The sequence below is a fragment of the Heterodontus francisci genome, chromosome 26 (assembly GCF_036365525.1).
Source record: "Heterodontus francisci isolate sHetFra1 chromosome 26, sHetFra1.hap1, whole genome shotgun sequence".
Taxonomy (NCBI): domain Eukaryota; kingdom Metazoa; phylum Chordata; class Chondrichthyes; order Heterodontiformes; family Heterodontidae; genus Heterodontus; species Heterodontus francisci.
In genome coordinates, this window is record NC_090396.1 from 53,533,448 (window position 1) to 53,560,465 (window position 27,018).

At 43.5% G+C, this 27,018-nt stretch overlaps 1 protein-coding gene across 2 annotated transcripts in view; it reads left to right on the forward strand.

Annotated features, from left to right (window-relative positions):
- Positions 1-27,018, forward strand: part of arsg (arylsulfatase G) — a 120,721-nt gene that overhangs the window by 59,693 nt on the left and 34,010 nt on the right. For both annotated transcript variants that reach the window (XM_068058250.1, XM_068058251.1), the window contains exons 8-11: positions 837-1,033; positions 6,294-6,374; positions 8,826-8,934; positions 19,531-19,651. In XM_068058250.1, coding sequence (XP_067914351.1) covers positions 837-1,033; positions 6,294-6,374; positions 8,826-8,934; positions 19,531-19,651 — 508 coding nt within the window. The remainder of the gene's footprint in view (positions 1-836; positions 1,034-6,293; positions 6,375-8,825; positions 8,935-19,530; positions 19,652-27,018) is intronic.

Here is a 27,018-nt window from a genome sequence, read left to right on the forward strand (position 1 = left end):
TGGACAGATTTTTGGTCTCTCAGGGAATTAGGGATATGGGGATCAGCAGGAAAGTGGAGTTGAAGACTAAGATTAGCCATGATCATATTGAATCGCAGAGCAAACTTGATGGGCCATATGGTCTACTCCTCCTATTTCTTATGGTCTTTTGGGAATGAGGATTTGGAAAAGAATGGCTCAGAGACCCTTTTAGATTAAATATCATTCTTTTTTTCTGGGCAGCTTCTTTCTCAGTATTGCCCATATTCCATTCATTGTCAAGGGAGGGGACACTTCCTGAGGTGATATTCCCCTTCCTAGCCCAAAGATCACGGAGATAAATTACAGTGCCCTTGCTGCTGCCCTGATTGAAATCAGGTATCAAATCTGGTCTCTCTGTATAGTCTGTACAGTTAAGCTACTCATTGGATTAACTTGTTTAGTGTTATATATATTTCTGAATAGTCTGTACATTTAAGCTACTCATTGGATTAACTTGTTTAAGAGTTATATAGAATGGAAGCTCCAGAAGTTGATCCCAGATCTATAATGAGTTATCTGATCTCTGTTTCGTACCAAAGAAGTTGTTTGAGACTCCCCGAAGCACATTTATTTTAGAAATACTGGAACTAATGACCATTAAAAGATATCAGAGGTTTTTGTACCATCAGTCTGAGCTTAATTTGACCTGATGTTTGAAAGGTAATAAAGCTGATTTGAGCATTGGGCAAACCTGCTGTGTAATCAGATTGTCTACGTCATCAAGGCCTTAGTTGCTACATTATCAGATTGCCCTTTTTAAAAAAAATCTTTATTATCTCATGATCCTGTTGACTTTTCCGTTCTGTTTTTCTTAGGGAGAGTTTACATCCATTCTTCTTGTACTTTGCCCCAGCCCATATGCATGTTCCTTTACAGTACGATTCTCGATTTGCTAACACCTCCAAACGTGGTCCATATGGAGACGGTCTACGCGAGCTGGACCACGTAATTGGGCAGATACTGGAAGCCGTTAATACAGATTTTCATAAAAACACACTTGTGTGGTTTGCTGGTATGGAATTATAATTCTGATACTTTAAAATCTTACAGTGGTAGCCAATAAAGTTAATATTGATCTTGTTTTTCACTCAAGGTACTGGCAAGTTTCTCTATTTTGTCTTGTGTTTTCTATACCATTCCCCATTCATCAGTAGGGCAGGAACATTGGTGGTCTGCTTCTCCTGCCTATATTGTACTCTTAACTGTTCACTAAAATTTATACAAGTTGCCCTCCAATAGTTTCTGTACTGCTTTGCAGAAAAAGCATGTACTCTACTTCGCATCTCCAACAGTCATATTCAAGAATGCATTGTAAGTAATTTCCAAATTGCAGTCTTGGCTGGCATCTTGGAATATCTGCTCTTGTATATTCAACCTATTCCATCATTCTGAGCCAGGCAAATACAGTTTGGATGAAATTATACCTGACTTTGTGTCCAATGCCAATTTACACTTTAATGCTGTATACATGAAAATGTGGAAAACCAACTAGCACCAAATGACTTGTTGAAAAAAATATTTTTTCTTTTTTAAACCTGCCTCATTCACTACCCCTTTTTTAAGCGCAAAAATACTGTGAATGTTGGGAATCTGAGATAAAAACAAAAAGTGCTGGAAATACCTAGCAGGTCTGGCAGCACCTGTGGAGAGAGAAACAGAGTTAACGTTTCAGGTGAATAACCTTTCATCAAAACTCATTTTTTAAATAAAAACAGAAAGTGCTGGAAATACTCTGTTTCTCTCTCCACAGATGCTGCCAGACCTGCTGAGTATTTCTAGCACGTTCTGGTTTTTCTTTTACAGATTTCCAGCATCTGCAGTATTTTGCATTTATTTTTTTTTACTCTTGAAATGAATGCTGAAGCTAAGTAAGTAACAGCAAACATTTTCATAATCAGGCAATCATGGGTTTCTTATTAAAAGTATAATTTTCAAACATTTCAAGTACTTTTTAAATGCTAAATACTTCAATATTGCAATTAAATTTAATATGTTTCCAATATCAGGTTCAGTTCCATATCCCTTCTCCTACAAAATGCAATGACTTTTTGTGGAAAAGGTATCTGAAACTTGAGGAGAGATTCCAAAAGCCTAATGAACTGCAGAACCAACTTGTACATCGAAATGAGACACAAAAAGTACATTTCCTTCAATATCTGGATCCCAAAAGAGCCATGGCCCCATAGCTAAGATGTCAGTTTCTCAAAAGCCTGCCAAGGAAGCTAGCTATTCTGTGGGCCATCTATATAAATGCTGCTAACAACCAATATTGTCCTGTTTAGATGGAAAAAAACAAACTTTATGTTTATCTACAAGAGATAAAAGTCAGATCTTGATAACTACAGATCAACAGCCCGACTGTCATTTGAGTCAAAGCTCATAGACCTCGTAGTGAACGAGAAGCTGTTGCAACATCCCAATCACAATAAACTGCTGTCTGTTCACTAACTTATCTTCAAAGCAAACTGGTTTACTTCTTATGTTATAGTTCCCCAACTCAAAAACAAGTAATGTTTGTCATTATCCAACACCAAATTGGAGCAGTAGCTCTCAATATTCCTACATCCTTTAATTGGTGTTCTGTTTTCAACCTTTCTTGTGTCCTGCAATATGGTTCTTGGCCCCTTACTTGGTTTTCTCAACAAAAAGGACAGGGGAGCCCAGTTCCTTCAGGCTGGCCACTTCTGGCAGCATATTCGTTGAACTGAGTTTCTGGTTTCCACAGATGATGCAAGCATTACATTATAATAAATGAATGTATGTTAAATCATCTCGTGACAATACCCATGCAGGGATCCCTCAGGGAAACTTGCTTGACCCATTCTTGGTCCCTAATTCATACAAACAGCATTAAAAATTTCAGATCATAAGTTTTGCAAATCACAAAAGTTTACATTTGTTGGCATTAGAAATGCTAATTGAGTATTATAGATAATATGAGAACTTCATTGACTTGCATCGTTTTTTTGAAAGATTTCAGAAATGATTCAGATGTGCAATTTAAACAGTTTGGAATGACTATTCCTGGAAGTATGACAGTCACCCTCTTTACCTTTCGTTAACCTTCTTTTGGGTGGCATAGTGGTAATGTCACTGGACTAGCAATGCAGTGACCCAGGCTAATTCTCTGGGGACATGGGTTCAAATCCCACCATGGCAGATGGTGAAATTCGAATTCAATTAATAAATCTGTTATTAAATGCTAGACTAGTGGTGACCATGAAGCCATTGTCGATTGTTGTAAAAAAACCCATCTGGTTCACTAATGTCCTTTAGGGAAGGAAGTCTGCCATCCTTACCAGGTCTGGCCCACATGTGACTTCATACCCACAGCAACGTGGTTGAGTCTTAAGTGCCCTCTGAAATGACCTAGCAAGCCACTCAGCTCAAGGGCAATTAGGAATGGGCAATAAATGCTGGCCTAGCCAGCAACACCCACAACCCATGAACGAATTTTAAAAAAATGAAAACGCAAAATGCAGCTAGATTGTGTCAGCAGAAATTTCTGTGCAAAGTCCCTGTAATATTTCGGTGTGACAACACTTTCAGCTTCAGTTCATGCTTTGCGACAGGATGTCCATGCATTGTAATCATTCAGCTAACTGTTGAGTTGTCTGAGTGCTTTCTATGGGGCAGCGGTGAAAGAATAATAGTTTATGAGGAAAGATTCTAGGAGTAGTTTTGAGTCCACATTGCAAATGGGGAATCTCAGCTAGCCACAGGTGAATGCTGCCCACAATTTTCCAACCATTTAAATCAATAGTAAGAAAATTATTGGCAGTGCACACAGTAAGTTCCATCATCCACTGCCAGCTCTTTGAGGGAAGTGAAACTGCATACATTACCCCTGTGTTATGTGTAATGGAGGCAGCTGTAGGAAGCTGTATATTGTCACCTTTGCTCAGGTGTGCCATCTTCTGCATTTTCAAATAGTTTCCATGGGTATTGGTGACAGTATTTACTCCCTCAGCTATGGCCTGCCAGACTTGCTTGGACTGCTTCTGTTCTGGGAGGACTTTGTTGCAAAAACAGATACTACCCCTTCCTCTCACTTCAACCAGGATGATGTCACACACAGTGAATCTTGGTGTCCCTGCGAAAGAACCTTCCATCCTGTAGGCATATGACTGCTCTCAACCCCTCTTGTCTTACAGAGAAGAATGTAGCCCTTTAATTAGTCGTTGCAGTTGCACAGGAAGCCCACTGTGCAGCGAGCATCTTGCAGAACTTTGATCATTTGCACAAAAACAGGAATTTCTCCCGTTATAGAGACAGAAGTGAGAGAAGGATATGGAGATAAAGGGAGGCAGAAAAAATAGAAGGTCAACAAAAACAGAGCAAGTGCGACAGGGAGGATTAGGAAGTGGGAGACAAGTGAGAGATAGTTACAGGAAGAAATAGGGTATGTTTTTTTTAATTTTTGTCTGTTAGCAATTCCATAATTCAACTATTTTGTAAAGTCAGTTTCTGGCAGTGGTAGGATATTGTTCAACCACATGTACAATCACATGTATAAATGCAGGAAAAAAAGACAGAAGCGCAAGGGGAGAGCCAACTGCGAAACAGCTCTGACAACCAATTTTATCTGCAGCACCTGTGGAAGAGTCTGTCACTCTAGTATTGGCCTTTATAGCCACTCCAGGCGCTGCTCCACAAACCACTGACCACCTCCAGGCGCTTACCCATTGTCTTCCGAGACAAGGAGGCCAAAGAAGACATGTACAATAATAAAATATGTCACCTAAAACACACAAGGAGTGGTCTTTTATTATAATTTATTTTCTTCTATTACTGCACCAATAGTTTCCCTCATTTAGCATTTTTCCTGCCGACATAGTGGCCTAGGAAACTGCTTACAGGCTTCTGCCAGTGACATTCCATAAGGAATGTAGAAGAGGTTTAGTATGTCTGATACTTCAATTTCTCCTCTCTCCCTGTGAAAATGCACCTGGTCGCCAAATACGGCCTGTTTGAGATTTTGAATTTACTAAGTGGGAGCTTTAAGTGCAAGAAACTTCCTAACTCTCCCTAGTGCAGTTCTTTGGAATGACAGAACACCCTGCCAATGGGTAATATACCAAAATTTGATTTAAAATATTTAATATGGAGATGAACTTTGAAATTTATATGGCTATGGAAATGCTGCCTTTACCTCATTTGGGGAGTCATATGATAGCTGTTTACAGCTATTCTGAGTGACAATCTAGCCAAGGGGAAGTTGATTCTCTGTTTAGCTACAGTGACCAGCGTCTGTGTTACAACCACTTACTCATGTTACAAATATACACTTGTGGCAAGCATCTAGCCTGGTCATAGGGGGCGGCACAGTGGCGCAGTGGTTAGCACCACAGCTCCAGCGACCTGGGTTCAATTCTGGGTACTGCCTGTGTGGAGTTTGCAAGTTCTCCCTGTGTCTGCGTGGGTTTTCGCCGGGTGCTCCGGTTTCCTCCCACATGCCAAAGACTTGCAGGTTGATAGGTGAATTGGCCATTATAAATTGCCCCTAGTATAGGTAGGTGGTAGGGGAATATAGGGACAGGTGGGGACGTGGTAAGAATATGGGATTAGTGTAGGATTAGTATAAATGGGTGGTTGATGGTCGGTACAGACTCGGTGGGCCGAAGGGCCTGTTTCAGTGCTGTATCAATAAATAAATAAATAGCTAAAGATCTATTATATACACAGAAGAATGCAAACCAGAATATGATGAGCCTCTAATAAGAACAAATTTGTGAGATATTTCAAATAGCATATCTTTCTCATTAAGATGCAAACAACATTTAATATGTTACAGTTTGCTACACGGTGATCTAGCACCATAATTCAGATTCAGCATTCGGAACTGTGCAAACAGATTTGCTATTCCTGTCTTGTTTATATCAATAGATGCCTCCATCTGTGGTCATGTTTATTTTTTAAATTTGGAGTCACAGTATCATTAAAACAGTAGTGAAAGTAGACAATGGCAGTGATTGGTATAGGAAGAATTCACATATAAGTTTGGCACCAGTCATACTGGCAGGTAACCAAATCCATAACAGAATGAGATGTAAAGATCGTTCTATTTTTCCAGCTTCCTTCTGTATCTTCCATTGAAAGCTTGATTACAATTGGCAACTCACTGTATGAAAAATCACAGACAGAAGCTTGCATCTTACCACAGTGTTTTGCCTCTGAGCCACCTGTATTATTACAAATACCTTTTAGTGACTGAGCATTATCAATTCTACAAACCTTTTAATGATCACTTTTTAAATCTGTTTCCCATTCAGGTGACAATGGTCCTTGGTCTGAGAAATGCGAGTTTTCTGGAACTGTTGGCCCATTTATGGGAGCATGGCAAACACACAAAGGTAATAACCAGATAATCAACTGACGAAAGAAGAATCTGCTATTCACGAAGGTGAGGTAGAGTTAGGTGAAAAGTCGCATAATCTTAAATGTTAATTCAGAAATATATCTACACATCCAGATGTTTGTTGTTTCTTGGGGCAGGATTTTCACCATGGGCTTCAAGACGGCACTGATAGGCTCAAATGGAGGTCAAAATCCCACAATATGTGAAGAACAGTCATTCACCTGTGATTTTCCCCGACTTGGCCAATTAATGGCCAGGGGGCAGGCTCGCCGTCAGATTAAGGACAATGGGTGGGCTCTTGAAGCTGGAGAGCCCATAGGAGACCCTGCAGCTTGGAAGCAGCAGCAGGATGCCTTTTCAAGGAAGTGAGGGAGAGGGAGCCCCAAGATGGAGGTGCCATCTCACCAACTTTTTAAAATTTAAAATGCCCTCAGCAGCTGGGCCATCATTGTGGAGGGGGAGTCCCTTCACAGGGTGGTCTGCAGCTGCAACAGAATCCAGGCAGGCAAGGAGGGCCTCTAAGCCTGCCTTGAGTGTTGCCCCCCACCTCAGTCTGCTGCTGGGAGGTTGCCTCCAGGCAGCTGCTTTGTTCTGACAATAGGCCTTTAATTGGTTTGTCATGCAGGCCCCCATCTGCCAAGAATGAGGCACATATATTTCGCCACATGGACATTAAATTGAAAAAATTGTTGTTGGAAAGAAAATAAGGCCTATTGCAAGGGGTTGCCAAGCCCTTGACTGGAAAGATATTTGCATAGTAACAGACAGTACTTAGAAAGGACAAAGGGGCCACTCCCTGCTCTAATTTAATCCACAATGGACTTTTGATTACCAGACGTTGAGAGTGGAGGAGATCGTGGTCCAGGTTGACTGCTAAGATGGCCGAATACACAAACGGATGTGGGCACACCCCCAAATCACATGACTAACCTGCTGGGCAGCCTGAGTTTTTTGAATTTGAACTTGCCACAGACGTTTTGAAGACAAGAAAGCTGTTTGCTCCTGGACTGAAAAGACCTTTCTCCTGTCTGCTCTCATCTCACTCTCACCAGCTTTGGAATCCATTGGAGACATATGAACCCCTAGAGAGAAAAGTCCCCTACAGTGAGCAAGGTTTAAGAAGAATACTGGGCCCCAGTGAAAACAAGATTTACCTACAAGCAAGGACTACAGTGAGCTCGAAGCACAGATACAGAAACCCCTCTTCAGAGATTTGCTCAAACCTCTCTATTTTTCTTCGCTTTTCTGTTCCTAATTGCATGTGCGTATTGCGTATGCATGCCGGCGTAGGGCATGGCGTGTATCCGTAATCATTAACTGAATTAGAGTTTAAATTTTAATAAATTTCACTTTTCTTCTTTAAATCTAAGAAAGCCTGTTTCTGCTCATTTCTTTGCCTTATAATTGGAAAGCAGTGAACAAGGATTCACCAAGGGGGAGCTCAAAACACAGTGTGTTTAAAAACAAAACCCTGTTACAACAAGACCAGGTGAAGGCTGAGAAAGACCCCTAGACACCTTTCTCACCTGATCGTAACAGGTTGAATCGGAAAATGGTCCAGGGGTGAGATGAAGCTGGGCCGGTAGCACAAAATTCCACGCCCGCTGCCTCAGTGCCTGCTCCTATCGGTCCTGAAAATTCAGCCCTTGATTTCTATGTTTTATATTTTAAAATGGCTGATTAGAAGGAGCCTAGAATCAGATATTTTGTAGAGAACGTCTACTAGCATAGTACCATGAAGCTCCATTCATCTCATGAGTGGAGCCTGAGGATTGAGCAACATTCCTTATTCATCCGTCACTTAGCTAACTCTGTGAGTTGTTGCGCCATACAAACCAGGAGCTTTACTCCAATGGGAGAGTCAGTCCCTTCAGCAGAGGTTGTTGCCCTTAGCTCTGGCTCCACTACCAAGGATCCCATTCCTGTCACTTGTTGATATATTATTCAACACAACAGCAAACTCTCAGGACACACCTGAACTTCAGTGTCACCAAATTTTTATACCTTAAAACTAATGCTGTGTGCACTTAAGTCTAATGTTTAGCAGCTCAGTGCTTCCCTTTAGTGATACTGTGTGACACATTGAACTGTAACTTCCTGTTCCCTCTCAACGCCTGCCCTAATGGCAGGAGTAAGTCAAATGGAACAGTGTCATGAAGGAGCTTTGGGGACTGTGCGGAACACTCCCTATCAGTGGGTGAGTTAGTATGCATGGTGAGTAGTTAAGCCATACGCATCAGTGAGGTTGTAGCCCCAATTTACAATTGCTTGGCAACTGATCTGTTTTCTTCGGGGAGGAAGAGAGAAAATTGCTGAGAAACAAATTGCAGATTTTCAGGAAAGGAATGTACAACCCTGGTAAATCTAAAAGTTATACAGGAGTATATTGGTCCACTAACTGTGATATTGGTTAATACAGTTTTTATAAATTTTGTTTTTGATTTAGGTGGAAGTTCAGCAAAAAAGACTACATGGGAAGGTGGCCATCGAGTGCCAGCAATAGCGTATTGGCCAGAAAAAATCCCAGCTAATAGCACAAGTAGCTCACTGCTTAGGTAAGAAAAAGAAAGATTTCCATTTCTGTAGCAACTTTAGGAATTCCCAAAATGCTTTACAACAACAACAACTTGTATTTATATAGTGCCTTTGACCTAAGAAAATATCCCAAGGTGCTTCACAGGATTGTTATAAAGCAAAAGTTGACACCGAGCCACATGAGTTGATATTAGAGCAGATGGGCAATAGCTTGGTCAAAACGATAAGCTTTAAGGAGCATCTTAAAGGGGGAAAGAGAGTTAGAGAGGCGGAGAGGTTTAGAGAGGGAATTCCAGAGCTTAGTGCCTAGACAGCGGAAGACACTGGCATCAATGGTGCAATTAAGATCAGGGATGCTCAGAAAGCCAGAATTAGGGGAGTGTGGGTATCTAGGAGGGTTGTGGGACTAGAGGCGATTACAGAGATAGAGAGGGACCAGGCCATGGAGGGATTTGAAAACAAGGATGAGAACTTTAAAATTGAGGTGCTGCTTTAACGGAAGCCAATGATGGACAGCAAGCACAGGGGTGATGCACTAGAGGATCAGCTAAAGGTCAAGATTAAATTTAGAATCCACTGCCTGGTATTGATGGCAGACAGACAGCAGTCCAAGGAGGCCATCAATCAATTTGTTAGCAGATGCCGTGAGAAAGGAAAAGCCTGTGATAATGGAATTGGTGATTGTGTCTACCATAATAGACGCTTTTCAGAAAGAGCTATTGGACAAAGAAAAAGGATATGACATTGAAAGTCTCCTGAAAGAAGGCAGGAAGTTTGAGGCCATAGCTGAAAGCAGGCAGTGCATAAGGGCACTTGAAACAACAACCATAGGCGAGGTAACCAGGTCACCTCAGCAAGGCAATATATGTGACAAGTGTAGTCTGATGCACCAACAAAGAAACTGTCCATAATAATAAAAGCAAAATACTGCGGATGCTGGAAATCTGAAACAAAAACAAGAAATGCTGGATTCACTCAGCAGGTCTGGCAGCATCTGTGGAAAGAGAAGCAGAGTTAACGTTTCGGGTCAGTGACCCTTCTTCGGAACTGACAAATATTAGAAAAGTCACAGATTATAAACAAGTGAGGTGGGGGTTGGGCAAGAGATAACAAAGGAGAAGGTGCAGATTGGACCAGGCCACATAGCTGACCAAAAGGTCACAGAGCAAAGGCAAACAATATGTTAATGGTGTTTTGAAAGACAAAGCATTAGTACAGATTAGGTGTGAATATACTGAATATAGAACATCAGCAAGTGCAAACCTGAAGAAAAACAACCTGAAAGAAACTGTCCAGCTTACATCGATAACTGGAAAGTGTCTTGTAGAACAGGGCACTGGGTAAGGCTGTGCAGGAGGTCTGGTAATGAAAAATTGGCCAGAAGTCACAGCAGGCCACGACCTGACAAGAAACAGACACCATCTTGTGAGAGAAACAGGGATGCATTCATAAGAGGCCAATCTAAAGGCAGCCATGTCCACGGGATAGACAAGGAAGTGAGTGATACAGAGGGCACTGGAGGTGAGCAAGCCTTTCACACAGTAACAGTTGCACACCAGATAGATGCAGTTACACAGCAGGAAGCATTCGCCACCATCGATATCAAAAGCCCAAAGAAGAGTGGCCAGCACAAGCTGTGACTCAAGGTTGATACAGGAACAAGTACAAATATTTTGCCACAGAATATTGAAGAATATGTACCTGGAAAGAAGGGAAACCATGGTACAACCTACATAGGCAAGACTTACTGTATACAACAGGTCCCCAATCAACTGTATGAGAACACTAACTTTAGAGAGCAGGTATGGAAACTCTAACTGGTCACAACAAATACGCTACATAGTCGATATCAGTGATCCAGCAGTTGCAGGGCTACCGGCATGTATCAAGCTTTGAATTGTGATGATCCATGAGATCAGCAAGGACACACAACCAAAATGGATGTGACCCCATTGAGTCATCCAGGACTTGCAACAAATGTGCCCAGATCGTTTTGAGACCGTGTGACATTTTAAAGGAGATGCTACTGTACATGCAAGAGATGACACCACTCCTATAGATCCACAAAGAAAATGTAGCTTCCACATTAAGGACAAGCTCAAAGCTGAGCTGAATACTATGGAGAGGCAAAGAATTATTCAGTGTGTTCAGCAGCACACGGAATGGTGCAGCTCTATAACAGCTGTGATCAAAAAAGACAATTTTAGGGTATGTTTAGACCGTAGAAGGCTGAACCAGGCATTAAAACGATGTCCTCATAAAATCCCCACTTTGGAGGCATTAAACCCAAAGTTTGCTGAAGCCAGATTATTTTTGAAACTAGATGCAAAACATGGATACTGGTCAGTCCATCTCTGAAAGTTCACAGGAGTTGACAACTTTCAGAACTCTGTTTGGAAGTTTTTTTTTTTCGCTTACTGTTTGGTTTATCAGTAAGCCAAGATTTATTTCAGCAACAAATGGATCATATCATGGAAAATGTGCAGTGGTGTATCTCTATTGCAGATGATATAGTAGCTATGGGCAGCACAAAAGAGGAGCACGACAGGAATCTACACATCCTAATACAAACAGCCAAAAAAGGCAGCTTTGTATTCAACAGCAAGAAGTGTGTCATTAACACAAGTGTCATGCTAGACACCCACCTGCCAAGAATGAGGCATAATAATTTTGCCACATAGACATTAAATTTCAAATTGTTGCTGGGAAGAAGAGAAAGCCTGTTACAAGGGCTGCCAGACATTTAGCTGGAAGACATTTACATACCAATAGGGACAAGAGAGGTTACTCCCCTTAATTAAATCCACAATGGACTTTGAGCATCAGACATTGACAGAGCCAAGATGTGGTCAGACCAGTTAGTCATATGACTAACCTGCTTGGCAACTTGGGTTTTTCGGAATTGTACAAACAGTTTGAACTCAAAGACTGTTTGCTCCTGGACTGAGAAGATCACTCCTGTCTGCTGCCATCTCTTTCTCACAAGCCTGTGAATACACAGAAGACACATGAACCCCAAGAGAGAAAAGTCTCCTACAGCAAACAAGGTTTAAGAAGAATACTGGGCCCCAACGACAAGCAAGAACTACCTACAATCGGGGACTCTACAGTGAGCTCGAAGAACCGTAACAAAAACTCTTCAGATATTGCCTCAAACATTTCCACTTTATTTTTCTTCAGCTCTTTTCTGCCTCTATTTGCATGTGTGTATCGCGTATGCATGCTAGCATGAGCGCGTTGTGTATCCCTCGGCGTCAACCAAATTAGAGTTTAAGTTTAATAAATTTCAACTTCTTTAAACCTAAGAAAACCTGTTTGTGCTGGTTTCTTTGCCTTATAATTAGAAAGCAGTGAACAAGGATTCACCAAGGGGGAACCACAAATACGGTGTGGTTAAAAATAAAACTCTGTTACGATGCCTGTTTCTCACCGGGTCGTAACACAAGCCACATCAATTTTTTTGGCTTGATCTACTCCAATACAGGCATAAGTCTGATCCCAGCCAGGTAGAGGATTTTCAGTCCATGCCTGGTCCACAAGGACGACTTGCAGAGATGTCTTGGCCCATTTAATTTTCTAGCTCCCTACATCTCAAATTTTGCTGAGAAGTCTTTGTCTCTAAGAGAACTCCTCAAAAAGTCTGTATCTGCGGCATGAGGACCACCAGCATGCATTTAATTCGCTGAAGCATTCATTGTCAACAGAGGCATGTTTACAGTAGCATGACCCAAATAAGGATACCATTCTTGAAGTAGATGCTTCGTTAAAAGGTCTTGGAGCATGCTTGTTGCAAGAAGGTCATCGAATCACTTTTGGTTCGAAAAGCCTATTGCCCACACAGGCCAACTATTCCAACATAGAAAGGTAAACACTAGCAGTGGTATTCAGGATCACCAAGTTTCATATTTATCTTTTTGGCAAGCATTTCATAGTTGAGATGGATCACAAACCACTGGCAACAATATGGCAGAAACCTCTCACCAGCGTGCCATTTCAACGGCTATTAATCAAGGTGCAAGGGTATGACTGCGAGATCAAATATAAGCCTGGGAATCTTATGGTGACCTCTGACACCCTTAGCAGATTGCCCAATCCCAGAAAGTATGAAAAGATTCCATTAGACGTCCAGGTTGGCGAAGTCGACATTGAGCTGGAAGATGTATACCAGATGGATTAAATGCATTTCGGGCAAAGGAAGAGTGAGGAGCTACAGGAAGAAACTTTTAAAGATCCAGTTTTGAAAGAGGTATGGCAACTCATTGTCAAAGGATAGCCAGACACAAAACAAGAAGTTCCTGCAGAACTCAGAATCTTTTGGCCATGCCAAAATGAGTTGGGGGTGTCTCGTGGCATCATCTTCAAAGCAAGGCAGGTGTTAGTCCCACAGACACTTCGCATTGAAGTTCTTTCACAGTTGCACCTAGGTCATATGTGCTTAGAGAAGTTCAGAAGACTTGCACGCGAAACAGTCTCCTGGCCAAGAATTAATAGTGACATCGACCAAGCCAACATAAAGAGCAGCTCCATCTGCATGAAATCCCGTCACATCCTTGGTCAAGGGTAGCCACTGATCTCTCCTTTATAAATAGGATGAACTGCCACTTAGAAAAGCATGGATTTGTAAGGGAAGGTCATGTCTTATTAACTTGATTGAATTTTTTGAGGAAGTAACAAGGAGGATTGATGAGGGTAGTGCAGTAGATGTGGTCTATTATGGATTTTACTAAGGCATTTGACAAGGTCCCACATGGCAGACTGGTTAGGAAAATAAAAGCCCATGGGATAAAGGGGAATGTGGCAACTTAGATCCAAAATTGGCTCTGTGACAGGAAATAAAGAATTGTGGTCGATGGATGTTTTTGCAAATGGAAATTGGTTTGCACTGGTGTTCCACACGGTTTAGTCTTGGGTCTCTTGCTGTTTGTGGTATATTGTAATGACTTGGACTTGAATATGGGAGGCATAATTGGGAAATTTGCATATGACACACAACTTGACCGTGTAGTTGATAGTGAAGAGGATAGCTGTAGACTCCAGAATGATATCAATGGTTTGGTTGAGTGGGCAGAAAAGTGGCAAATGGAATTCAATCCGGAGAAGTGTGAGGTAATGCATTTGGAGAAGGCAAACAAAGCAAGGGAATACACAATAAACGAGAAGATATTGAGAGGGGTAGAAGAAGTGAGAGACCTTGGAGTGCATGTCCACAAGTCCCTGAAGGTGGCAGGACAGGTAGATAGAGTGGTGAAGAGGGCATATGGAATGCTTTCCTTTATTGACTGAGGTATGGGATATAAAAACGGATGTAAAACAGGGTGGCACAGTGGCGCAGTGGTTAGCACCGCAGCCTCACAGCTCCAGTGACCCGGGTTCAATTCTGGGTACTGCCTGTGTGGAGTTTGCAAGTTCTCCCTGTGTCTGCGTGGGTTTTCTCCGGGTGCTCTGGTTTCCTCCCACAAGCCAAAAGACTTGCAGGTTGGTAGGTAAATTGGCCATTATAAATTGCCCCTAGTATAGGTAGGTGGTAGGGAAATATAGGGACAGGTGGGGATATGGTAGGAATATGGGATTAGTGTAGGATTAGTATAAATGGGTGGTTGATGGTCGGCACAGACTCGGTGGGCCGAAGGGCCTGTTTCAGTGCTGTATCTCTAAACTAAACTAATGCTGGAACTGTATAAAATGCTGGTTAGGCCACAGTTGGAGTATTTCATACAGTTCTGGTCACCACATTATAGGAAGGACATAATTGTTCTGGAGAGACTACAGAGGAGATTTGCAAGAATGTTGCTAGGGCTTGAAAGTTGAAGCTATGAAGAAAGATTGGATCGGCTAGGGTTGTTTTCCTGGGAACAGAGGAGGCTGAGGGGTGACTTAATTGAGGCATACAAAATTATGAGGGGCCTAGATAGTGTAAACAGGAAGGACCTGTTTCCCCTAGCAGAGAGGTCAGTTACCAGGGAGCACAGACTTAAGGTGATTGGTAGAAGGATTAAAGGGGACATGAGGAAAAACATTTTCACCCAGAGGGTGGTGGGTGTCTAGAATTCACTGCCCGGATTGGTGGTGGAGGCAGAAACCCTCAACTCTTTTAAAAGGCAGCTGGACATGCACCTGAAGTGCTGTAACCTGCAAGGCTACGGATCAGGTGCTGGAAGGTGGGATTAGATTGGGCGGCTAGTTTTTTCAGTCGGCGTAGACATGATGGGTTGAATGGTCTCCTTCTGTGCTGTAACGTTTCCATGCGATGATTATTTGTTGCTCACCGATTACTTCTCCGAGTTCCCCATAAACCATCAATTGAGGGAGACGTCAAGCCTATCAGTTGCGAACACTATCAGCGCAATCTTCAACTTATTCGGCCCTCTGGACAAGATAATATCAGACAATGGACCGCAATTCACTGCCAAACCATTCAAAGATGTGTAAGAAATGGAATGTAAACCATGTTACATCATCACTGCATTACCCTAGGTCAAATGGCCTAGCAGAAAAAATGGTACGCAAAGTCAAATCACTGATTGTGAAGTGTGGAGAGACCAAACAAGATCTATATGTAGCCATGTTGCACTTGAAGGCAATACCAATTGGCACAGGATTACTGTCACCTGCAGAAATTATATTTGGAAGACTAGTTGAAATGACCTTTCCAAGTCATCATCTCATGAAATTTTCGTCAATACAGAACAAACTGTTGAAAAATAAAGAGAAGATAAAAGCTGTGCATGATAGGCATGCAGGTGTGGAACAACCGCTGTTACAAATTGGACCGAAGGTCAGAGTGATCCATCTGTGAGAAGACATGGTTCCCTGTGGAAGTGTCAAAACTCTGCAACAAGCCAAGATCTTATGAAGTAACCATCCCTAATGGAGCAGTACTAAGACAAAACAGATGTCAGCTGAGGGATCTAAAAACATGTGCCTGACAGCCCTATTTCTTCGAGAACACGTTCACATTCGAATCCACAGAATATAGAGAAGAAAAATGACAAGTGTAATGCTTAAGCACACGATCACTGTCAGAACACACATCGGGCTGAATTTAGTTCTCCCCCAGGCGTCGGGATCCATGGCGGGGGTGGGGGGGGGGCCTGAAAATGCCTCCAGGAGAGGGCCGTCATGCACCCTGATGCCGGGAGGGCCCGGCCCGATATTGCCAGCGGTGGCAAAGCCTCGTGGCAGCCCTCCCACCACTCAGTGACGGGACAGCCATTTAAGTATTTAAATAAATTAAAATTGATTAATTATTTATACTTAGATTGCTGCCGTCTGTCCTGGTGCGATCTTCACGCCGCTGGCCCACATTCCCATGCCTTCGGATCCCCGTCCGGGGAATCGAGGCACCACACTGGTGGGGAGTGGAGAGGAGGTAAGTTTCTCAGTGCAGGGGTGGGGGTGCGAAACGGTGTCAAAGTTACATCATTGGTGTACGGATGGTGGGAAGGGTTTTAGGTTAAAGTTTATGCACTTTGTGGTGTGGAAGGTCAGGTGGATAAGGTAAGTGTTTTGGGGGGGGGGGGGGGGGAGAGGACAAGTAATTAATTTGATGGTTATTGGGGTGGGAGGGAGCAAAGTTAATTTTTTAAAATTAACTGTACCTTTAAATCTTTAAAACTAACAGAAGGGCTCAAAACCCTTTAAAAATGGCGTCGGCGCCTGCACACCGGCAGCTGATGCCATTGCCGGGGACAGACAGCCCACATCCTCCACGTGATCGGGATGGCAGCCTACCCCAGCCATTCAAATGAGCTGCTGCACGGAAGATTGCAGCAGCTCCGCGACATGCGGCTGCACGGCAGGCCACCATTTTTGTTGCCCGCTGTCAACCTCTGTGGCAGGCACAGAAGATTCAGCCCATATAGGTCAAGAGAGAAAAGTTGACAAATCTAGTTCTCAACCAAGCTACACAGTGACAAGATTAGGTCAAGTCAGTAGACCACCTGTATGCTTCAGTGATACTTGACTAATGGACATAAAAGACAATGCATCTGTCGGTATTGTTTAGAACTGTTGTGCTTCATTATATACAGTTTATCTTTTGTGTATTTCCATTTAAGGAAAGGGGGAGGTTGTGATATCACTTTAACATTTTGAATACCTCACACATCATCGCAGGAAGTGATGCCATCCAACGTGTGGTAAAGCAGTTGGAAATGTGTTAGTCACCTAGTCACACGTGTATGATTGAGCTCTCTTGGAAATTTGTTATTTCACAATAAAGAACCCACAATTTAATTACCTTTCAACTCAAGATTGTCTCGTACCTTATTGCTGAAGAAAGCAATAACCTGATATGGTGGCAGCATATGGTTTCTGAAGGCTTTCGAGTTCCGAATGCACCATCTATGACATTGTGGCAGCAGCAACAGCAATGTGCATTTGAAGACCACAGCGTGGAGGCAGCAGAATGCATCGAAGTAGCAGCACTGTTCAACAGGAACAGTGATCTCAAGCAAGACATCGGGAACAGCGTTATCTCCCATTGGAGACCATCGAAGATAGGACAACGTGACACATTGTTGGAGGTAGTGGCGCCAGCATGACACTGTCAGGTTCGACGACCCTCTCGCGTTAACACATACGAGCCCCTGAGGGAAAAGAGGCATGGAATGCTCACCTCGTGGACTGAATGAGGTAATTGACGCACTTTTCAACACTGGATCCAGGTTCTGTGGTTGTCCCACAGCTGCTGACCTGCTCTGCAATCTCTGTCCAGGCTTGTTTTGTCAGACAGGGCTCTCTCCTCCTCCTGTCCCTGGGGAAGAGGACTTCCCACCTTGCTCTTGCAGCCTGGAGGAAAACCTGCAGGGAGGCATCGCTGAAACATGGAGCCACCTGATCTGCCATTATTGATGATGCTTTCAGGTGAGCTCCTTGGTTGCTTTGAGTTTGCAGTGAGGAGAGCAGTAGCAGGATAGTTGAAGGCAGCAGTAGTAGGGCAACCCAAGGCACAAGAGAACTCGAGACGAGAGGAACAGGAAGGAACACTTCGCTCAGGCAGCTGTAAATGCAAGGCTGGTTGCCCTTTAAAAATGGCACCAGCACCTGCCACAGCATCATCTGATGCTGACGTCACCATCCGTGTTACTGTCTCAGGCCCCAGATTGGATGACCCCCACGCCTCGCACTGCTTAACTGGACAGCCCCCACGCTGCATGTTCCTTAATCACTTAACAAGAAAACAGAAATGGCACCACTTTCAATTCTGCCACTGTGACCCACGCCATTGGAATAAAATTCCAATGCAACAGGTAGATGAGAAATAGGAGGGGACCATCATTGGGGGATACCAGAGGTAACATGTGGGAACGAGAAGAAAACCCATCGAAGCGGATAATCTAGCTAGATATTTGATTAGATGGATAAGAATGGAACCAGATGAATGCAGTCCCACCCAACTGGGCAATGGTGGAGAATTTCAGGTGGAGGGTGCAGTCAACCATGTCAAAGGCTGCAGCCAGGTCAAGAAGATGAAGAGAACAGATGCAGTCTTGGTTTTGTCTCATCCGAAAGTCCAACACCTCCCACAGTGCAGCACTCCCTCAGTACTGCACTGGAGTGTCAGCCTACATTTTTGTGCTCAGGTCTCTGATGTTGTGCTTGAATCCACAACCTTCTGACTCAGACATGATTACTACCAATTGAGCCACGGCCAACACAGGTAGAACAACAGTTCTAAAACCTAATTCTTTTCCAACCTTTGCCAGTTCTGATGAATGGTCACAGACCTGAAACATTAACTCTGTTTCTCTCTCCAGAGATGCTGCCTGACCTGCTGAGCATTTCCAGCACTTTGTTTTTATTTCAGATTTCCAGCATCTGCAATATTTTGCTTATATATTAGAACAACAGTGCTGTAGTTTACTCTGTCTGTGTTACAGAAGTTGCACTGTCCTTGGTGCACAGCAGGAGGATTATCCAAAATGTATTGTTTAATATGTTGGCCTAGTAATGATCTTTACAGATGTCTTCTGTCTGCTGAACTAGCAGTAAATCTAGACACAGAAAGACATTAATGTGAACTGAATTTGAATGATTCACTAAATTATTCCATAGTATGTATATAATTTGGTTGATTAGTCTGTTGACACTCATTGTCTAGCCTTGCACAGGAACAATACCTACTTAAACAAGACCAGAAAGGTGCCAGTACTCATGAAACCTTATTGCAGCAAGAGCCAGTGGTTTCAGGAGAAAGGTGGCAAAAAAAATCAAAGCAAATATTTGCTTGTATTCCCTCCTGGATATCTGCTAAATTTCTGCAGTTCTTGACGTCAGAATTCCCTGAAGTTTGAACTTTTTTTTAAAACTTTGTATTTACCTTTCAATTCACTCAAGATTCATTCATTCAGTAGAGATATGACAGCAAGGCCTTTTATCTCTTAGACCTAAGTTCAAATATAGTATTGATTACAGATGCAGTTCAACACACAGTCTTTACAAAACTCAATTGTTAAAAAGAACTCAGCATGCTCACTAGTTTCATCAAGGGAAGGTTGCTGAACATCAGTGCCATCTTCCAGTCAGCAAAAATACCTTTTCCAGAATTATCATTAAATATCTTTGTCTCTCATCTTGCATAATGTTTTATCCTAAAAATATATATTTTTTTGCAGTACTTTAGATATATTTTCTACCCTGATTTCACTGGCAAATGCAAGCCTACCTCCAAACAGACGCTATGATAGTTTGGATATAACAGAGATGCTGTTTGGCCAGTCAGACTATGGTCACAAGGTAATGTTCGATATTTTAACATAAACCAAATAAAGTTTTTAACAATGCATTATCGCATCCAAAACCATTTTAAAACAAATTAATTACTTTTGTAGTATTATATAAGCAAATGCTGCAGGCAATTTGTGCATACCAAAAGGCCCACAAATATAAAACGAATGTTAATTTAATCTGTTTTTGGTGGTGTTAGTTTGAGGGAGGAATTTTGTACAGGACCCAGGAGAATTCCCTGCTCCTCAAATGCATGCAATCTTATATATTTGACTGAGTCACCAGAATAGGCTGGCAAAACCTGTTTAACATCTCAACTGATGACATTTCCACCATTGCAACACTTCCTTCAGTACTACAGCATAATGCCAATTTAGATTATGTGCTTCAATCTTGTATTGGGGTTTAAACCCACGACATTCTGACTAAGAGGTGAAAGCACTGTCAAATGAGCCAAACTCAGACTTCAGTGCTTGAGTATTTTTTATTCAGAAACTCCTAAGTTTAAGTTTCCATTTCTATTTTCCTCACTAAAATATATTCTGTTAGTTTTCGGTTGGACTACTTTCCTGGTGTATTTCATGTTTGGGAGGGGGAGAGAAATTGACTTTGGGTGACAATGTAGAATGGGCAATATCAATTTAGCCGCCCGTAATACATCTCTCCCGACTTTCAGTTTGAGCCTTGGACAGGAAGTCGACTTCTACAACTTTGGTCTTACTATCACCCCTTGCCACTGAAAATTGTGGTGGTTGTGAGACCACAATGGAGGTCAGTGTCTCCCCTTTTTCAAAATACTGATTGAGTTTCCAAATGAAACCAGTTTGGAGTCAAAATCTAGTTTTTAGTTGTCATTAATCCACAACTCAAGGAGTTTATTCTTTTTCTTAATTGCATCCTTTTTTTTTACTGTTTTATGCAATTATGCTGCTACAGGTTTCTGTTTCTGTCTTCTACTTCCCCATTATTGAGTTTCCCTGAAGATGACATTCCTGTTCCGATGTAGATCAGTGGTTGGTGGCAGCCCTCCGATATCTCAACAAAGTAGCTGTACTTCACTTTTCAGTGTCCAATGCAGTGTGTCACAATAGAATTTCCAACCTCAATAATATAAGCACATTTTATCAGATTGTTCTGTTTCCTGCAATGGGCTAGTCATTAAATTAACAGTTCTGTTTAAATATGTTACCCAGTGAAGTATTGTTCTCATTCTGTTTAGTGTCAGCGGACTACTCTTTAAACAGACGTTGCAGATAGGAACAAGAGTAGACCATTTAGCTCCTGTTCCGCCATTCAGTGAGATCATGGCTAATCTGCGACTTAACTATGGAGCCTTTGCTCCATATCTCATAATGCCTTTAGTGAATAAAAATCTAAAATCTATCAGTCTCAGATTTAAAATTAACACCTGATTGAGCGTCAATTGCTGTTGGCAAAAGAGAGTTCTAAATTGCTACCACCTTTTGCGAGTAGAAGTGTTTCCTAAATTCACCGCTAAAGGGCGTGGCTCCAATTTTTAGGCTATGTCTTAGACTCCTGAAATTGGTTTAATCTGCTTTTAGAAATGATTACCATGGAAGTCAGAATTGTACAAGTCCTTACCAATGCTATTTTGTGGCTTATAGCTTGTAAGTTACAGAGCACTTTTGAGCTACACAAAAGCAGCATGGATAATAACAATTGTAGAAGGGAAGAAACAATAGCAGACATGAATTTGAAATACGATAGAAGAATTTTGCAGTGAAATAAAACAGCTTCCCAAAAAACTCTTTTTTTCTTCTGTACTTAACATCAAAAAATGTTATTGGGTCAAAAGTGGAATGATGTTTACCATGTAAAATTAATATCTTTAGTACAGAATCCCAATAGGCCAGAAGTCACATTATCTATGTCTTGAGCAGAAATAATATCAAGTACAGAGTTAGCCAAGAATTTATCTGTAACATAGTGATAGAATGTACCTTAATTCTGCACATTGTTGACTTGGAATGGAGGCTAACCATCCTGCTATTGGAAGCAAGGGAAAATAAGGTCAATAGTTATCCAGCAGGCTGTTCACGCGTGCCTCCTTGTGGCCAGTTCAACGCGGCTTTAGTGAAGGCAGGTCAACTGTTTGTCCTCTCGGTAGCAGATGGTTTCTTGCCTGTGAAGACAATAGGGAGAAAAATTACGTCCTTAAAAATGAATTAAAATGTCACAGACAGAAGACACTTATGCTTTCTGCTACAAAACCAACTATTTGCATACAACTTTTTTTTATTTCTGGAGCTGTTTTACTTTTCCGTTCTTTAATTCCCAAAGACATCTCTCTCTTTCACTCTCCCATTGCACAGGCAATAAGGTGCAGGAGTCAGATAGGACTTTTATTCAGCCACAGAGCTTTTACGGAGGCCAAGTTGATAATGCCAATTATAAGATTAAATAAGGCAATGTAGAAAATAGGGATTTTCTCAGAAGACCAAAAGTCTAATTTTCTATATGATGTATTAATAATTGCATTTATCTGATGTCTTTTATATAAACTAAAGCAATGTCCTAGGCCCAACCATCTTCAGCTGCTTCATCAATGACCTTCCTTCAATCATAAGGTCAGAAGTGGGGATGTTCGCTGATGATTGCACAATGTTCAGCACCATGCGTGACTCCTCAGATACTGAAGCAGTCTGTGTAGAAATGCAGCAAGATTTGGACAATATCCAGGCTTGGGCTGATAAGTGGCAAGTAACATTTGCGCCACACAAGTGCCATCTCCAACAAGAGAGAATCTAACCATCTCCCCTTGACATTCAGTGGCATTACCATCGCTGAATCCCCCACAATCAACATCCTAGGGGCTACCATTGACCAGAAACTGAACTGGAGTAGCCATATAAATAGCGTGGCTACAAGAGCAGGTCAGAGGCTAGGAACCCTGTGGCGAGTAACTCACCTCCTAAAACCCCTAAAGCCTGTCCACCATCTACAAGGCACAAGTCAGGCATGAGATAGAATATTCTCCACTTGCCTGGATGGGTGCAGCTCCAACAACACTGAAGAAGCTCGACACCATCCAGGACAAAGCAGCCTGCTTGATTGGCACCCCATCTACAAGCATTCACTCCCTCCACCACCGACGCACAGTGGCAGCAATGTGTACTATCTACAAGATGCACTGCAGCAACGCAGCAAGGCTCCTTAGACAGCACCTTCCACACCCCCGACCTCTACCAACTAGAAGGACAAGGGCACCAAATGCATGGGAACACCACCACATGCAATTCCCCTCCAAGTCACACACCATCCTGACTTGGAACTATATCGCCATCCCTTCACCGTCGCTGGGTCAAGATCCTGGAACTCCCTTCCTAACAGCACTGTGGCTGTACCTACCCCACATGGACTGCAGCGGTTCAAGAAGGCAGCTCACCACCACCTTCTCAAGTGCAATTATGGATGGGCAATAAATGCTGGCCTGGCCAGCGACGCCCACATCCTATGAATGAATAAAATAAAATGGAATCTTTGTTTTGACCATTTTTACCAGTTCTAAATACTGACAGATAAATAAAAATGCAGCCATCCCTAACACTCGGAACACAATTCAAAATAAACATTGAGACAATTTCAAGTGTAAGGTTTCACTTCTCATAGACACATTGTCACAAATGTGCATAGTTCATGTCAAAACAAACTGCAGTTTATAATCGTTAAAGGATGGCCTCCTTTTCTCTCGTTCTGGCTGGCTTAAAAATGGTGAGGACTGAGCATTTAATATTCACAGATACAAAGTGTTCAGAAAAGATAGGGAAGGAAAAAAGGGAGGTGGGATGAGAGTACTGATTTGGAAAGATACTGTAGTGTTGGAAAATGGATATTCTTGAGGGGACAAGGACAGCATCCATTTGGTTAGAATTGAGAAGCAAAAAGGGTAGGATCACGTTACTGAGGTTATTCGATAGGGCTCCAAATAGTGAGAGGAGCAAATCTGCAGAGAAAATCACAGAGATATGTAAAAAATATAGAGTAGTGATTTGGGGGGCTTTCTTACCTGGCAAGGGAGAGACCATGATCAGTGGCCTTTGATCCTGCTCCAGGTAGGTTTTGAGTAAAATGGCTGTAACCAATTCTAGAGCTTCAGGCCAGGGAGTTCGTAAAACCGTTCGGGTGGTGGTGAGGGGTAATGAAGGAGGCGCACCTATTGTTCGCACCTTCTTCATTCAGAAAATTCTTATTGATTGCCATGGATTCCAAGCTGCAGACATCTTCTGCAGGACTTCCCCAGCAGAGGATATTTTGAAGTGACTTTCAAGAATATGACGGGAAGCATCAAGTTCCGGAAGGTGTTCAAGGAAAGGGGAAACCAGACACCGCTGTCGATCCTCACAGTGGAGCCACTCTTCACGCTGCCGTCACAACGTGACCAGGTGGTGACAATCTACCTCTTTTTCTTCTTCTTCTTCTTTGGCCTCCTTGTCTCGGGAGACAATGGGTAAACGCCTGGAGGCGGTCAGTGGATTGTGAAGCAGCGCCTCGAGTGGCTATAAAGGCCAATTCTAGACTGACAGACTCTTTCACAGGTGCTACAGATAAAATGGGCTGTTACACAGTTGGCTCTCCCCTTGCGCTTCTGTCTTTTTTCCTGCCAACTGCTAAGTCTCTTCGACTCGCCACACTTAAGCCCCGCCTTTATGGCTGCCTGCCAGCTCCGGCGATCGCTGGCAATTGACTCCCACGACTTGTGATCAATGTCACAGGATTTCATGTCGCGTTTGCAGACGTCTTTAATGCGGAGACATGGATGGCCGGTGGGTCTGATACCAGTGACGAGTTCACTGTACAATATGTCCTTGGGGATCCTGCCATTTTCCATGTGGCTCACATGGCCAAGCCATCTCGAGCGCCGCTGGCTCAGTAGTGTGTATATGCTGGGGATGTTGGCCGCCTCGAGGACTTCTGTGTTGGAGATACGGTCCAACCACCTGATGCCAAGGATTCTCCGGAGGCAGCGAAGTTGGAATGAATTGAGACGTCACTCTTGGCTGACATACGTTGTCCAGGCCTCTCTGCCGTAGAGCAAGGTACTGAGGACACAGGCTTGATACACTCGGACTTTTGTGTTCCGTGTCAGTGTGATCCAGTGAGATGCAATGACCTCTCCCACCGACAAAGGCAACCTGTGGCGCCCAATCTCTATGCCAATTGAGCTGGACCTATAACCTGTAACTGCTGCCTTCCGTGTTGTTTTGGTCGCTGTGAGGCAACTATGGAGTGACCTCTCCATGGCGCATGCTTGGGCGGATATATGGAGGTTGTGAGTTGCCCAAGCGTCAAAAACCCCCTCTCGACCTTCCTGGTGGGGTCCAAAGGAGTGCAGAGCACGACATTTGGCACCGGTATGGCTGCAGGAACTGCCGCAAACATGCCAAAGGTGACACATGACCGCCTTCGGGGTTCCGCTCCAGATTTTCTGTTAGGGTTTACTCCCTTAGCCTTGGTCTCTCCCGAGACGCCCTCAAGGCAGTGGGGTTGTTAGGGCCTCTGCTCAGGTGTAGGTGGATACCGGTGGGGGGAAGGGGATGCGGGAGGGGAGGGGGTGCGAGGGGGTGGGGTGCGGTGGGAAAGGCTGGAGGGAAGGGGGTTGATACAGATCAACCCCAACTTTGAAATGGTAGGTGGGGAAGTACTTCCGCAGAAGGCATAGTGGAAGCATTCAACTTAAACAGAAGACGCAAGGGACGAGGTGAATTCTACTCATTAGCCAAATTTCACAGTGCTGACGTAGATCATACACGAAATTGCTGCAACTTTAATAAACTAGACAAGGTAGATATATCTTAAGATGAATAGCAGCAATAAGAAAAAAACTTAAGATATTTAGACCTGGAGTCCGGCACGGCCGCGCCGCCCTTCACACTCAACACTGGACGGGCAACTGAGTTTCCCGCCGGCTCGGGAGCAGCGACCTCGCTCTTTCATCTTAAATCCGGCATCGGTATTGTCGAAGGACAGGAAGATCACATGGCTGTGTTCGGGGAGCCCATCCACCAGAGTAGCGATGGATGACCCCAAGATCCAAGATCCGTTTTCCAGTGCCCAGAGGCAACCCCAGGATTTAGGCGGCTCCTCAACTTCTTACTTTTAAAAACTTTTACTAAACCTGCCTAAATCCAGTTTGTAGCCTTGACTCTAGTTACTTGCAGCATTTCACTGCAAACAAGAGCTGATGAAATGTTTTATTACCTGCTCCCCCTTCCCCCACCCCCTCGCATCCCCTTCCCCCAACCCCTCACACCATCTTCCCTTCGCACCCCCTTCCCTAGCAGCCCCCTCCCCAGCTCCCCCTCGCAATCTACCTCTACAACCCCCCTATTCCTGTCGTGCATGTACTCCCTTACCTTGCCAGGTACGTCGAGGGGGCCGGCAGCAGTACTGATGTCAAGGACCCATTTGGAATTTGGACCAGCAAGCGGCAGGTCAAGGTGACCTTGAAGGTCAATGCCAACGGAGCCATCATCCATCCCCCCCTCCAGCTTCGCTATCAGGGGAAGTCGAGCCTTCTTGGTCTATGCGGGGCAGCCCAGAGTTTGGCGTACCTGTGGCAAATCTGGTCATATGGCGGCCAACTGCGGCACAGTGGCGCAGTGGTTATCACCGCAGCCTCACAGCTCCAGCGACCCGGGTTCAGTTCTGGATCTCTGTGTGGAGTTTGCAAGTTCTCCCTGTGACCGTGTGGGTTTCCACTGGGTGCTCCGGTTTCCTCTCACAGCCTTGCAGGTTGATAGGTAAATTGGCCTTTGTAAATTCCCCCTAGTGTAGGTAGATGGTGGGGATGTGGTAGGGAATATGGGGTTAATGTAGGATTAGTATAAATGGGTGGTTGTTGGTTGGCTAGACTCGGTGAGCCAAAGGGCCTGTTTCAGTGCTATATCTCTAAATAAATAAAACAGTTGTCTGCAAGAAGGAAGGCCATCAGACCAAGGATTGTAAACAGAGTAAGTGCTGCAACCTGTACCGTGGGGTAGGCCACCTCTACAAACACTGCCTCAGTTATGCACAGGCGGCAAGGTCCAAGGAAAGGCCGGAAGAAGGAATGATGAACATGTCTGGTGCTGGGAGGGAGACAAGCAGTCCTCCCCGCAGCGAGGAAAGTCTATCTGAGAAGGCGAAGAAAGGGAAGGCAGCTGCAACCAGCAACCTAACACCTACCCCGTGCCTGGAAACCCCTCTACAGACAGAATCAATAGAGGAAGCAGCAGATGGATAAACTGGTCAGTGGCAAGTGGTAATAAGGAAAACCACAAAGAAGAAGCCTCCAAAAATGGAACACGTCACCACCCAAATCAGTGGCAAGAGGAGGCTACCGTCTGAGACAGACAACAGCAGCTCCTCCTCATTGG